General features: G+C 36.7%; 1 protein-coding gene and 1 pseudogene across 1 annotated transcript; both read right to left on the minus strand.

Annotated features, from left to right (window-relative positions):
- Window positions 1-364: 364 nt before the first annotated feature.
- Window positions 365-1,443, minus strand: LOC148293702 (antimicrobial ginkbilobin-2-like protein). The gene has a single exon (XM_088254767.1). It carries the CDS (start codon window positions 1,378-1,380, stop codon window positions 544-546), a length of 837 nt encoding a protein of 278 aa, XP_088110893.1. The 5' UTR covers window positions 1,381-1,443; the 3' UTR covers window positions 365-543.
- A 10,939-nt stretch (window positions 1,444-12,382) lies between these two features.
- Window positions 12,383-13,576, minus strand: LOC110770785 (F-box protein At2g26160-like; annotated as a pseudogene).
- Between the last annotated feature and the right edge of the window lie 539 nt (window positions 13,577-14,115).

Consider the following 14,115-nt stretch of genomic DNA (forward strand, 5'->3'; position numbering starts at 1 on the left):
TCGCGCAAACGTTTGAGCGACGTTAACATTCGTCGCGCAAAGTACATTTGCGCGACATTAGCTTTCGTCGCGCAAAGTAGATAATATTCGTCGCCCAAAATAGATAATATTCGTCGCGTAAAGTAATTAATATTCGTTGCGCAAAGTTGTTATTGTCCGTCGCATAAAGTTGTTATTTTCGTCGCGCAAAGTCGTCATGATTCGTCGCGCAAGTTGTTATCATTCGTCGCGCAAAGTGGCTTTGTGCGACGAAGAATTTTCGCCGTCGCGCAAACCCTTTCTTTACGAGTTTTGCGCGACAAAACTTGCGCGACCATAATTTGCGCGACGAAATTTTCCTTTGCGCGACCAAAAATCATTCGTCGCGCAAAGTGTTTTTTGTAGTAGTGTATTCATTCCTTACAATATTTAAATACTAAAATTCCATGTGCACATTTGAAAAGTCAACATATATTCCAATTCATATAGCTTTAATCATGCTGTACCAAAAAGAAAGATGAGAAGTTGCAGGTCTATGCAACTTTCATCTCCTTTTAGTTTTTCTCATGTACTGGTTGATGGTGGAAGAGGACTAGACAGTGGTGGCGGGGATGACGGCAACGGCACCACAGTTGTAAGGTCATAGAAGCGATTGACTTCATACCTAACGGTACAGCTGGGGTTCTGAACTCTACAACCTTGCTTCCTCTCACAAGATGCTGGGATATATCCCATAGCAGCATCCAAGCATTCACTGCAGGCCTGCTCGGCCAAATCCGGCGTGCACTGCGCAAGTCCATATATTGGTTGGAAATTGGGAGCGGTTGTGTTCCCTACCGCGAACTTCCGAAGAGAACCGTTCGCCGCAGCTTGACCATTTAGGTCTTTCAGCAGCTTCCTCATCTCTTGGAAAAACCCGTCGACGTCGGAGGACGACAGGTTCTGTATGTTCCACCACAACGGGAAAACAGGGGTAGTTTCCATGGCGCCGTAGATGGAGCGGTTTGCGTAGCGCAACATGCACTCGTCGTAAAAGCCGATAGCTTCCTTCTGATTGGGACAGACCTGTGTGAGCTTTTGTGTGGAGTTACTGAGGCAGCCACGGCAAGTGTCCGCCCTGACATCGCCTCGACAAAGAGCGATTACGTGGACCTGGTCGGCGTTTTCTCCAAAGGAGGAGTTGTAGAAGCCGTAGCCATTGCCGTTGTTGGAGGGGGAAGAAAGAGAAGAGAGAAGGGTGTTAAGGTTTGTTCGGTAGGTGCTGCCTGTGGTATAGTTGCCTTTCTCGTAGAAACAGCCATGGCTTCGAAACTCAGGCTGAGCAAGGGATTGAGAACTTATTAGTAACAGAATGGGAGAGAGGAAGAAAACAAATCTTGAAGAGGCCATTAATGGCTCCATTCTGTCTTGTATATTATTGTTGGTTAAGATCAAAACTGTATTTATATACTTTTTATTGTAGCAACAGTCAAGAAAAGATTTGTCGTGTGTGAAATTTTTCCAAGATACATTTAATGAGGGTTTTCTAATATTTGAGCAATTGAGCGTGAGCTTTTGTTTTTCATTGAAAAATGCTTGACATACTTTTTCTCTAACAAATAGGGTACCCGGTAAGGAGTTGAGCTACTCCCCCCATTGCCAATTGGTTTTGGGGTGGAACCTCAACTTCCTTCATGGTATCAGAGCCAGGTTAGCCCACGTGTGAAAGCCCAACGGCCACACGTGCTCCACGTCACCCAATATGTGTTGTCCACGTGCTAGGCTTGAAAATTTGCCACACATGCAGGGGCGTGTGAGAATGTGAAGGTAAAGAGTCCCACATTGGAAAGTTGAGAAACCTAGCAAGGGCTTATAAGGAGTTGAGCTACTCCCCCCATTGCCAATTGATTTTGGGGTGGAACCTCAACTTCCTTCAACCGGAACATTTGTTGTGCAAGAATAATTATCTTATCTGATCATTACATGCAATATGAGAATTGATTGAATATTAAACCACTTTTAATGATGGCGTTTAGGAGTAAAGGACACTGATTAATTTATAGTGCCACTATGCATCCACTATTTCCTTGTCAGTTGTCTAAAAAAACTGATCAACACACACCATTTTTTATATTTTTTATTTTATATTTAGCTCTTTTTACTTGTTTCTTTTCTCAGGATTTAGCTCTTTACTTTGGTTTTTTGATAAGAAAGTTTTTAATTTTAATGTATTATATAAGAGAGAGAGAGAGAGAGTGTGTGCAAGAAGCTTAAGTTGGACTTTTCTCTCTTTTTTGCCTCTGACAAAAGAGAGAGAGAGAGAGAGAGAGGTGGGTGTGGCCCTGTGGGATAGGATGGTGCAGTGGGCATCATCAGTGCCTATTTTTTCACCCAGATTTTGAATTTCAACTGACAAAAGAGATTAGTGCCTACGTTCACAAGTATTCACACGGTATAAGTCCGTGCCTTTAGAGCAGTCTTCTACTAGTGGGACCAACTTTCTTTGTTCTCTATTGCTTTTTCTTTCGAGAACCAAAATAAAGTTGGTCAAAGGAAAGGAAAATTCCACAAAAGAAAAAGATGACGTAGTTTTGATCGAACTTCTAAATCTAAAGCTTACATCGGAAGTTCATGAGATTGGGAAAAGATCAATTTTAGGACGTCAAACATCCAATAAAGGGAGTAGCTGACCCTCTCAACATAATTTCACCACCACTAATTAAATAATGAGGTTTTATGATAAGCCATCTTGCACACATAATAATCCAATGTGGATGCATCTCATTATTTCACTTCTTGAACCAGTCCTCAAGGTGGGATCTATTAGACTTGAAGCTGTCCCTTCCCTCCAATTTTTCCATGCCTACAATAATTTATGAATTAGAATAAATTAATTCGAGATAAAAATATGTTTCTTTCATTGCATTCAATTTCACTAATATATAAATACTCACATAGCTTAAAAGATCCTCCATATTCTCTCCATGACGAAAACAACTATTTTTCTATCCACTTATAATCTCTAAAATCAACATACTAAAATTATAGACATTGGACTTAAAAGAAAACTACCGATGCATTATATACTCTGGAGCCATATATCCATTGTATATACCAATAAGAAGGTAAACATTAACTAGCATGATCGAAGATTTTGGAAATCGTTGATATATCACGATGTGAGTAAAATAAAAGCCACACACACATATTGACAGAGACGGGACTGGTTCTTGTGATTTTTTATGAGGATTAATTGGAGATTTCAAATAAATAAAACAATTGAATATTGGAAGGGGGACTGCATGGTTGACGTCAAGGCAAGGAGATATTGCAAGGAATTTTCTACTGAAACTCAACGTCCATTTAGGGATAAGAGGTCAAGTCAAGCATCCAGCTTTTTCTTCTTTTTGTTTTTGCAAATTATGATTCTGGTCTCTATAATTTGGCAAAATCTGACGTTGGTGTTGGTACATTAAATTTCAATTTTGGTGCTTGATGAATGAATCTAGATTTTTATATAATGAAGGGTCTTGATGCTTGATGAGGCATCCCCTTGGAAGAACCCAATGATGAAGGGTCTTGATGCCTTCAAACGCAAGCATGGCCCCCTTTTGGTGGGGACGGTGGCTCCACTGCTCCTGTGTATGGCAATTGATTATGATACTATACAAAGCTGTAAAGCATGGATTGTACGACTTCCAAATCTACCACACCGTCATTGTATCTATTCTCATAGGTAATTCTCTCTTTTATTCTTCTAAGTTCTATGTACGTTTGTGTGTGTAGTGTACGCATATGTATATACATATAGATTTCTCAAATAAATAATCTACGATTTTCGTCTTTCTTTTTGTTCTTATGTTGAGAAAAGATAATATATATTATTAGAATTCTCAAGAAAAACATCAATAAGCAAATTGTTTAGGGACCCCCAAATCCTTCCACACACTTTGATATTGTTACATATATGTTACGCCACGTACTCTAAATTGCATGATGAAAAGTTCAACATTAGTTAATTAGTGGTGTGGTATGGCACGAAACGATTTTCTTGTATGATCGATCATGTCAAATCTCTATTATCACATATCAAGTTGTAATTATGTATATAATTTTCTAATTTTTCTCAATGTATATACTCCAATACGTAGTTTACCTTTTTACCCCTTTACCTTGAGTTTCTAACATATATATGCGTGTGGGTGCAGCGGTTTTGTTCAACCTTGTCTTGCTGATGGCCAATGTATACAAAACTTTAAACAGAATCAAAGCCTCATCAGAAGAAGAACATAATGATGCTATCTTGAAGGCAACACTCAAAGAAGAATAATTATAGCATCTACATATCAAGAAAGAAAACAGTTTGAGTCGTTTTTCACTTAGAATTTTCATTTGGGTCCAGTTTATCATAATTTTATTTCTCAAGACCACATATTTGAATAAAACTTGGATGTAAGTTGTAATGATGGATGGTATATGGAAATAATGACAGTCCATTGTGACAAATGAGTTAACTCCTAAAACTTGAGGGCGTAGCACATACTCATTTTTATCATCTTTGCTCAGGCACCTTCTTTTGTATTTGTTGATGAAATTGTGTCAATTGAAAAGCTCCCTTCTCCTTTCTACTTTTGTTTTGTGTTTTAACTGCTGCCCTGATCTTCCTTACTAGTTATCAATCTAGTGGGATGATGTTTCTCTCTGGATAATGAATGATCATTTATATTTCCCCTATTTGGTTTATCCTCTGATGCTGTGAATTATTTTCTGAGAATCAAGTGCCACAAATTAAAGAACAACTTCGAAACATATATTTGTTGGAAGTCAATTTTCAATGTGAATACATTTTGGTGTGGCATGGCTGAGAAGAGAAAAAAGGAGAAGCTACCAAGTATTAGAGCTCACCTATGATTACTTTCCAATAATGTTAGCTTCTAGTTTTCCTCATAAATTGTCAATGAAACCCAATACTATGGGATGAAGAGATATTATAAGCCTATGGAATTGTACAGAGGTCGTGTGTATTGATATTGATTATATAATGCTATACAAGAGTCCTACACCAGTAGGAGATAACTACACTTTACATGATGAGGAACTGTAATTCTAGGATAAGGACACGTGAGGAATACAATAGATAAACTAAGTAGTAGCATTAGGACTCTCCAGATCAGGATTGGATGATGCACGGCTCTCATTATGGGAGAGGCAATATCATCAACTGTAGTTTCACGTTGGGCATGGCTCCCGACCGACTTTTTGTATCTGATAGAGAGATAGAGGTTCCATCTATATGCAGCCATAACCGAGTCTAAGAGAATATGCCACATGGAAGTCTACCACACATAAAACCTTCTCATAATTCTCTAGAGAAAATTTTTTTGACTTGGTAAAGGTATCATATCATGTAACTGAAGGAAACACTGCCTCACTGTTAAGCACCTAACTCTAGACAACTTATAAATTGTAGCACGTATTCTTAGGATTTGACTAACAATACTGAACAGGACGTTAAGCCACTACAGATTTAATACAAAACTAATTTCAGGATGTCTTTGACTACATAATTGAAAAATTATTTCAACTTTAAATAAATCATGACATTAAAAATAACCATTCTTAATTTTTTTCTACTTTGTTTTGGCCAAATATAAAGTAAGTCTTAGGGGGTGTATTCAATTGAGATTTTAAAAGACTATTTAAGGATAAAAAAATTCAGTGGATTTAATCAGAATGTAATGACTTATAGGATTTATTGATAGATTTGTATAATCAGGATTTTTAACTTTTGGATTTTAAAGATTATATCATAAGATTTTATAAGATTTGAAAGGACCACATGGATTTATATCGGGCCTGGACTAAATAGGGCTATAGCCCAAACCAAAATTTGAAACTTTTTTAAAAATCGAGCACGATAGATATAGTGAACCCAGAATTTCATACCCTTAAAAGATAAAAAAAAAAGGTACACCATGCATTATCCACAAGTACAACAGCCGACCTTGACAAAAAGGTATTTGCTCCCAAGTTGTGGCTTGATATTGATGAGTCATTTTATGGGGTTAGAAGAATACGTTTCCTTTAAGGTTATAACAGTGCATTCCCATGGATGACAACCAACATAAATAAAAGCAAATATTCAAAGGTAGAAGTCAATGAAATAAGCTAGTCTATAATTGTTCTTGAGGTTCACCACCCCCCATTTCATTAAAATAAAAAAATAAAAAAAACTAGTCTATAATACCAAACAAATGATAATCTTGATAAAGAAAAGTAAAACCCAACACAATCTTCCCAATTTTTTAATATCCAATTTGACGTAGCTTCATATCCTCCTAGGTAGCATCTCTCTGCATATCTAAAGCTATGCTAGCCCTCCATACATTAGCATCTTCTCGTTGTTTTTCTTGGGTTTGAACAATAGGTTCAAAAGTATTAGATCTTCATTAACTGGTAATATTGCAGATGAAGATGATGAAGATTTGTTTGTTGGTTCAATTGGAAATTTATCAGAACATCACTCTTTGCGAAGAAAGTTATGTAGTGCTACACATGCCAACACAAGCTCTGCTTGTGTCTTAAATGGAAATGGACACGTTGACTTAAAAATTGTGAACCGCGATTTAAAATTACCAAATATCCTCTCAATCACATTTCGCAAAGACGCATGACAAAGATTGAACAATTCATTTTCACTTTGAGGGTCATTACCATGACCTGCAAAATCTTGGAGATGATATTGCACACCTCAAAATGGAGCTAAAAATTGGCGCTGATTAGGAAATCCACAATCCACCAAGAAATATTTACCTAATTATTTATACAATACGTATAAAATTAGTATGAAAAGTAGAAAAAAAAAACATATTTATCATTTAAAAAATAAGTACTTACCTTGGGGCATTTTAAGTCTGTTCCTCCTTGATAAAGCATCACTTAGGGCCAGTTTGGCATTGCTGTGTTGTTAAAATAATCATTGTCAGATTTGTTATGAGAGAAATCAGCTGTGAGGGAAAACAGTTTGGCGTTTGGTAAACTTTTTGTTAAAAGTGTTGTTGGTATTGATTTCCTCATAATCAGAAAATAATTGTGGCATAATCATTAAACCCAGCGCCTTTTCAAAACTGATTCCTGCATAATCAGAAAATGAAAGCACCTCATTAGATGCTTTCCCTTATAGCTTTCTTTCACACAATTTTTAACAATAAGTGATTTTCTCACAGTTTACCAAACGGGCTGGACTTCCCAATTTTTTTTTTTAAATCACTTATCACCCCAAATAAGCAATGCCAAACGGGCACTTAGTAGCTTTGAATCATTTAAAAAATAAGTACTTATCTTGGGGCACTTACAAGTTGCTAATACATTTTGTGATATCTTTCCATGACGATTACGATAGCTGCTTACATCTCATCCCCTCACCATTGTCAGAATATGCAACATCCCACATTGACTAACGGAGAGGGGGTGATGTGCCTTATATGTACATACCCGTCTCCATCTAGAACGTGGCCTTTTGGGAGCTCATTGGCTTCGGAGTCATGGGAACTCCGAAGTTAAGCGAGTTGGGGCTAGAGCAATCCCAAGATGGGTGACCCACTGGGAAGTTGCTCATGAGTTCCCAGAAACAAAACCATGAGGGCAGAGAGGGGGACCCAAAGCGAACAATATCGTGCTACGGCGGAGCCAATCCCGGGATGTGACAGAATATGTGTACGATCAATAACTCTGATGCAATCCTAAAATTATTCATATGTAAATATAACCATATTATGAAAATTATATATTATAATAATGAAAATTATAATTACAATATTAATATAATTAGATAATCATCACATACCTTGAGAAAAGGGTAAAATTTTGTGCTTTCCCTTATTTTAGGGGGCACAACCGGTCCTTCTTTAGCCATCAAATCAGATGCTATTGAATTCAATGCCTTCAAAATCTTGTGAAAATTTTCACTTGCAGCAAATTGTGATCGGCCAAATGTATTACGAATTACGTACACAATATCTAGTATTTTGACCGACGATTTGTAGGAACACTACAAGCATTTCTTCAACACAAATAAATCTTGTATTCTCCAAAAATGTTTTTTCTCTAAAAATAGTGCATAACTTCCGGAATACATCTGGATACATACTATATACTTGCCGGAAGATTGCAGGATCATCATTCAATGCTTGATGTATATACTCATATCCAATGCTAATAATTCGTCGTTGAGTCATGGAGGTTCAATTTGTTCACCATGCATCATAATTAGAAACTGATTTAGCACATGTATTACTGCATAAATTGCCATCACTAAAATATTATTGGCTTCATAAAATTCTTCATCCAATTCTTCTTCATCTATTTCGTTTTCATCTATTTCTTTGTCATCAATTTTTTCTTCTTCTATGTCATTACCTTCATACTTGCTTGATTGTGACATTACCTGCCAATCAACCAAAACTCATAAGACAAGTTTCAGGTGAAATTACTATATGTCTATAATATTCAGAATTGAGAACTATTGAACATCTTCATTCAATATGAACAAACAGGACTTGCACCACGATTGCCGCTGCATTACATAATCAACAGTAAACAAATAATTTGAGCACTTTATGACCATGAACTGTAGTCTCTGGCATGGCAGCCTAAAGATTTTCCCATTGACACTTGGGATTGACACATATCCCTGAATAACAGAGGAAAGCTCTGTGTCTGTGATGGTACTTTATGGTAGGCAAAACATAGTCTAAAATAGACAAAAGCATTGCACAATCCAGAAATTAGTTTCACAAAGCTCAACTGATAGATTTACGAAGCAAGTAAAATCCAATCAAATTGCAAATGAACCAAAAGCATACAACTACATGCATCAATTAATTTAATCAAATTACAACCAAAATAGTTCAACCAAATTATAACTAAAATAGTTCAACCAAAATATAACGAAAATAGGACAAACAAAAATATAGTTACAAAATCCAAGATGATCAAAATACATTAATCATCCTAACTTGAAGAGTATCCAAAATGAGCGCTCTTCGGGTGACATCTTCGGAGATTGGTATCAACTTATCTAGTATCAAATCTAGAACGTGGCTTGGGAGCCATGCCCAACCGGAATCAAAGGTTGGTGATAATGCCTCCGCCATATGTAGTGCTCGTTAATTTCCTCACACTCAAAAAATCAGTAGTTGCACAACTTGTATGTATTTGCATGCAGGCCTAGGCTTTCCATTTTATACAGAAGTAGTCCCAACAATCCTAATCCGCGTAGAAAACTATCACATAAAGCGTCTCAATCCTAGTTTAATTTGAAATCTCAATCCGAAACCCATAGTATATCAATATCCAAAAGGTTTGCTTTTATCCGTTTGGAAATCAAAGAGTTCAAACCCCACCAATAGTGTTTTTTCTTTTAATTGATGGGGGTTGAGATTCGAATTTGGAATGTTGTGAAGATAAGCATCACTAAACTAATTGCTACTTGTTAAGAATTTAAACTTTTCCTTCCTTTTCTAAGTCAAATTGATATTGTTAATTACATGTTGTGATTTCTTTTTAATAGGATTTTGTCTCATGGGATGGCCTCTTTATTTAGACCAACGTAGGAAACTAGCATTTGTGAAAATTTTAATTGGGAAATTTGCATAAATACCACCTAAACTTTTAGGCATGTACGCCAATTATAATGGTTGAACAACTAATGAATGGCATGTATCTAGAAGATTGCATTACTTGGTACATTTGGTTCTCTATCCTTGTATAAAACAGGTGGCACTGAATTTCTATCTCCCATGATGCAACTACGCCCCTATATAAATGATGAGCATCCAAAAGTTTTCATTGATCTGTTCTGGTATTAATCATTAATTAAATATAAATATTCAATTGATATACATGATTGTAACTAAGCAAATCGGTAATTAAGTAGTGTAAATATTTTCCTGATGAGTAAAAAAAAAAGTAGTACAATCCTCTCCAAACACTATTACAAAAAATGCAATAATCAGAACTAAAATCAAAATTGAACCTAAAATCAAGCTCTGCCTGAGTACCAAAAGATAACCTAGCTGATTTAAGGACACAAAGTTTTGCTTAAAGCCTTAATTTATCAAATCAAACCTAGAGAACTAGGGAATTAGGGAATAGAGAATCAGACTCAGAGTCACAATCGTACTCAAATCAAACTCAAGTGAAACCAAAACTAACATTGAAAGCAAAGAGAAATAGAAAGCTCGCATGATATTGGGGAAAAAACTTAGAAATCAAAACGACAGAGACGAAGAGGACGGCGCTCGTCGAAGAGACGGTATCGCTCTCTCTGGTTTCATTGGTCTCACTCTGAGCTCGCTCGTCGAAGAAGACGACATCGCTGGTCTTGCTTTGAGCTCGCTGTCTTTTTTTTTTTCTTTTAGATGCTTGCTTTCGCTCTTCTCGCACACGCGCGTTTTGAAAACAAAAAATAAAGTTTAAAAAAAGTTAATTGGTCACTGATGTATTAAATAACATAAGTAAGGCTAGCTTGGCATATGTGTTGGTCACTAACTTTATTATTTAAGTTGTTTTTAGTGACTAATTTAAATACTGGTCAGAAAATTTAGTCATTAAAAATTAAAAAATATGTCTTAATCAATTTACTAACCATGTAGTATTATTGGTCATTAAATTCACTGTATTTGTGACCATTATTAATGTGGTCACAAGGAAATTGGTCACTACTGACCTTTTTTCTTGTAGTGCCTACATCCGATTAGAGTTAGAGAGGAATTAGTTGCAACTATTGCAATCCACCTGACATCTTGAAAATCAGGGAACACAGTCATGCTCGGGACTTTCGAAAGTTGGATGGTTGGACAGGCTAGTTCTTGGGTTAGGTTGGATCTCCGATCAGAGACCCGTTGATTAAGCCAACACCATGGTTTGAGGGTCACTTCAATATGCAGGGTTTGGTTCGTATATTTGTGAATGCATCCCTTCCTAGTTGTAAAGTTGCATTATTTAATAAATCAACTTGCCTCATTTTTGGAAAAAGGCCATTCACTTTTTGTTTGGTGATGAATTTCATCAACAGAAATGGATTGGTATTGAAATTTGCCAACTAAAATGGGTCAAGCCCTGTTAAGACTTTTGTGGGAATTTCCGAACGACAAGTTGCTTAGGATTATAACCAGCATGCCCTATTTCACAAGGCACCTGAACCACTTGTCCAGACGACATGTCGAAAGGCCCAAAACAACTCGATCACTATATCTCACAAAAGCCACAACTTATAATCTTAGTACCATACTCACTCAACAAGATGAAGAAAAACAAAAACTCAGTATGACTGCTGAGGTTGCAATGCATATATGTCTGAGAGTTTTGAATCGAAGAATCGCTTGTGTTTCACCTAACCACCCAAGAAAAGCACATGATTTAAACAGAGTAATTAACAAATAACATAACATTAAGGTGATGATCAAAAAGAAAATTAAGCTAAGAAGTGATATGATGGGTTAAATTCAAAGTAAGAGGGGCAACCTCATAGCTGGAAAAGATAATTGGCTGGAGCTGGTTTATGTCAAATGCGGGAATGACAAAGTTAGTTAATGTCTGGTCTGGTGCAGTTTTTTGTCACCAAGTTTCTGCCCAACCAAGTCATCATGTAGGTACGTTCCATTGTATTTTGGTCATGCTCTAAAGCTTTGATAATCTTTGTAGTATGAAAAAAATACTGGACTGGTGTTGTTTAAAAAATTAATAATGCTTATATCAGAATCTATTTTTACAACAATGTTCTGTATCAATATTTAACAAAAAGTTGACATTTAACTTGTAAACATTACTGTTTCTGGGGGAAGATTTTTGGGCAGTGAGTAAGCAGGAGCACCAGTGCTTGTTCCTGCAATCACATCGAAATAGTTGGCGATTCTTGCATCTTCACTATCCAGTTCTCTAGTTTCTAAATAAACATTAGCATCTTGCTACAGGATATGGTTAACTCCATGAGACTCCAAGTTGTAGAATTGTAGGTGAGACTCCATGAGATTTGCAGGTGAAAATGTGAAGCCATATTGGAGGGTAATAAACATGATGCTGATTAGGCCAATCCCTTACATCAAATCTCTGTCAAACATGCAGCCAATACCTTAGCTTATTATAAATTTCAAGTTTTATTTTGTGCTGCTACATACAATGAAGGCACATCATGATATAAGATTCCTTGTCAAAGGATTAAATCTTTATGCGTTATGATTTGATTCATGGGAGATACATTGTTTGAGTCACTTTTCAACGTGAACACATTGTTTAGGTTGACATATTTGTTTCCACAAGGAACAAACGTGTGAAGGCTTAGAATCACAAATAAAATGAAAACAGAGCTTGAAATTATTCTACCATATGGAACAGGTAACAAAGAACAAGTGGAACCATCTTTTCACACCATGGTGTTCAAAATCCAAATTGATGGTGGCATGTACTTCTGTGAAGGACTTAAGCAGTAGTAATTTGTTCCAAATTTTCTGTTTTCGAAATTGAAGACTGCCATGCCAAGAGGCCCTTGAACTTCATCATAAGCAACATACCCACCCATTTATCAGAAGTATATGGAATTCGGATGACAACCTGGAAAGTCTAAAGCTGAGACACACATGGAGTGATTATTGCCACCTATGAAAAAAGCATCGTTTCCAACACTATCAATCTCCTCAATCCGTTCGCTTTCGATTTTATCCCCACAATCAGAGAACAGCTTGAAAACCTAGAAGCTCAAAGTCTCCGTAAAACACTCAACATAATTCAAACTTTGGAACTTCCTAACCAGCAATAGATCTCCCCTAGACGATTCCACAAGATATGCTTGGTCATCAATACCTTGAACCATTGGTACAACTATGCTTCAATGAGGTTTATAAGTTGGATCCTTGCTAACGTTTATTGCAAAAACCCCACCCTCCCTACTAGCAGCAAGAAACTGGCCTCTGTAATAGATCACATCATCGAATCCAATCACTTGATTCAGACCATAAAAAAATCTGATTGTTTGATCTATGTGAGTCCAACCATGATCCCCTGACTTAATATGAGCTACTCTGGTTCCATTACTATCGAAAAGTGCCACAGCTTCGTAATCATTTGGAAACAAAGAAGGGTCTGCAGACAATACAACCTTCTTAATATAGTCATCACTTCTATAAGCTTGTTTGTGTATGGGTTGAGGGACTTGTGCAAATGTTGGAAGGCGAATGGTACGTTTGGTGGAAGGGTTTAAAAGGGTTACTTCCAAATTTTCATCCACACAAGCCAACCAACCATTGGAAGAACCGCAAAGCCTTTTATTGTAAGGCACATGCAACTCAAAGCTGCAAGTCTTTCCTTTTGTGACACTATACAAGCCATGCCTTTCGTGGCAGTTGTGTTTACTGGGAACCATTAGCATTGGAAGCTGCTTGTGACATGATTTGAGGCGCTGATGCTTCTGATGACGAGCTACTGATTGCCAATTCTTACAAACTGCACCAAGCTGGATGTAGTCAGTGATTGGTATCAACTTCTCTACGATCAGATACAAAAGGTCGCTCGGGAGCCATGCCCAACCTGAAACTACAGTTGATGATATTGCCTCTCCCATAGTATTGGACATAGCTTTTTTATTTTTTGAAGCCTGCTTTGCATTGGGTTTCATTGACAATTTGGGAGGAACCAGAAGCTAACATTATTGGAAAGTAATCATAGGTGAGCCAAAATAAAGAACCCCACAGCTAACATTGTTTAGCAGCAATCCAGTTAGCCAATTTCTCTGTAAATGTGGCCATCCACCACTTTCCTACATATCATTCAAATTGCTTTCTTTCTTTACTATTATAAATGGTGAGTATGGTTTTCCCAACAGAGTGGTCCATATTCGAATATAAAGACTTGGTGACAATTTGACTACTGCCATATAAACTTTGCGTCTCTTGTATTTCAATTGACATTAAACTTCCATTATCCATCTCAAGAGCTGTTCATTATAATTTATATTAGTTCTGCCCCTAAATTGCGTTGCCGTGTAAGAACATGTTGTTGTGTTAGCTTTATTAGCATCTTCAAAGGTCATACAGAGTTGGAAGCTCAATGTCCTTATAAGAGATGTTTGGGGCTTACATTTAGAATGACAAACAAATGAAA

Source organism: Prunus avium, chromosome 6, assembly GCF_965620075.1.
Source record: "Prunus avium chromosome 6, drPruAviu1.hap1.1, whole genome shotgun sequence".
NCBI classification, from domain to species: Eukaryota; Viridiplantae; Streptophyta; class Magnoliopsida; order Rosales; family Rosaceae; genus Prunus; species Prunus avium.

Coding starts and splice junctions, on each gene's coding strand:
- LOC148293702 (XM_088254767.1), bottom strand. CDS start 1,380: ATGGAGCCATTAATGGCCTCTTCAAGATTTGTTTTCTTCCTCTCTCCC.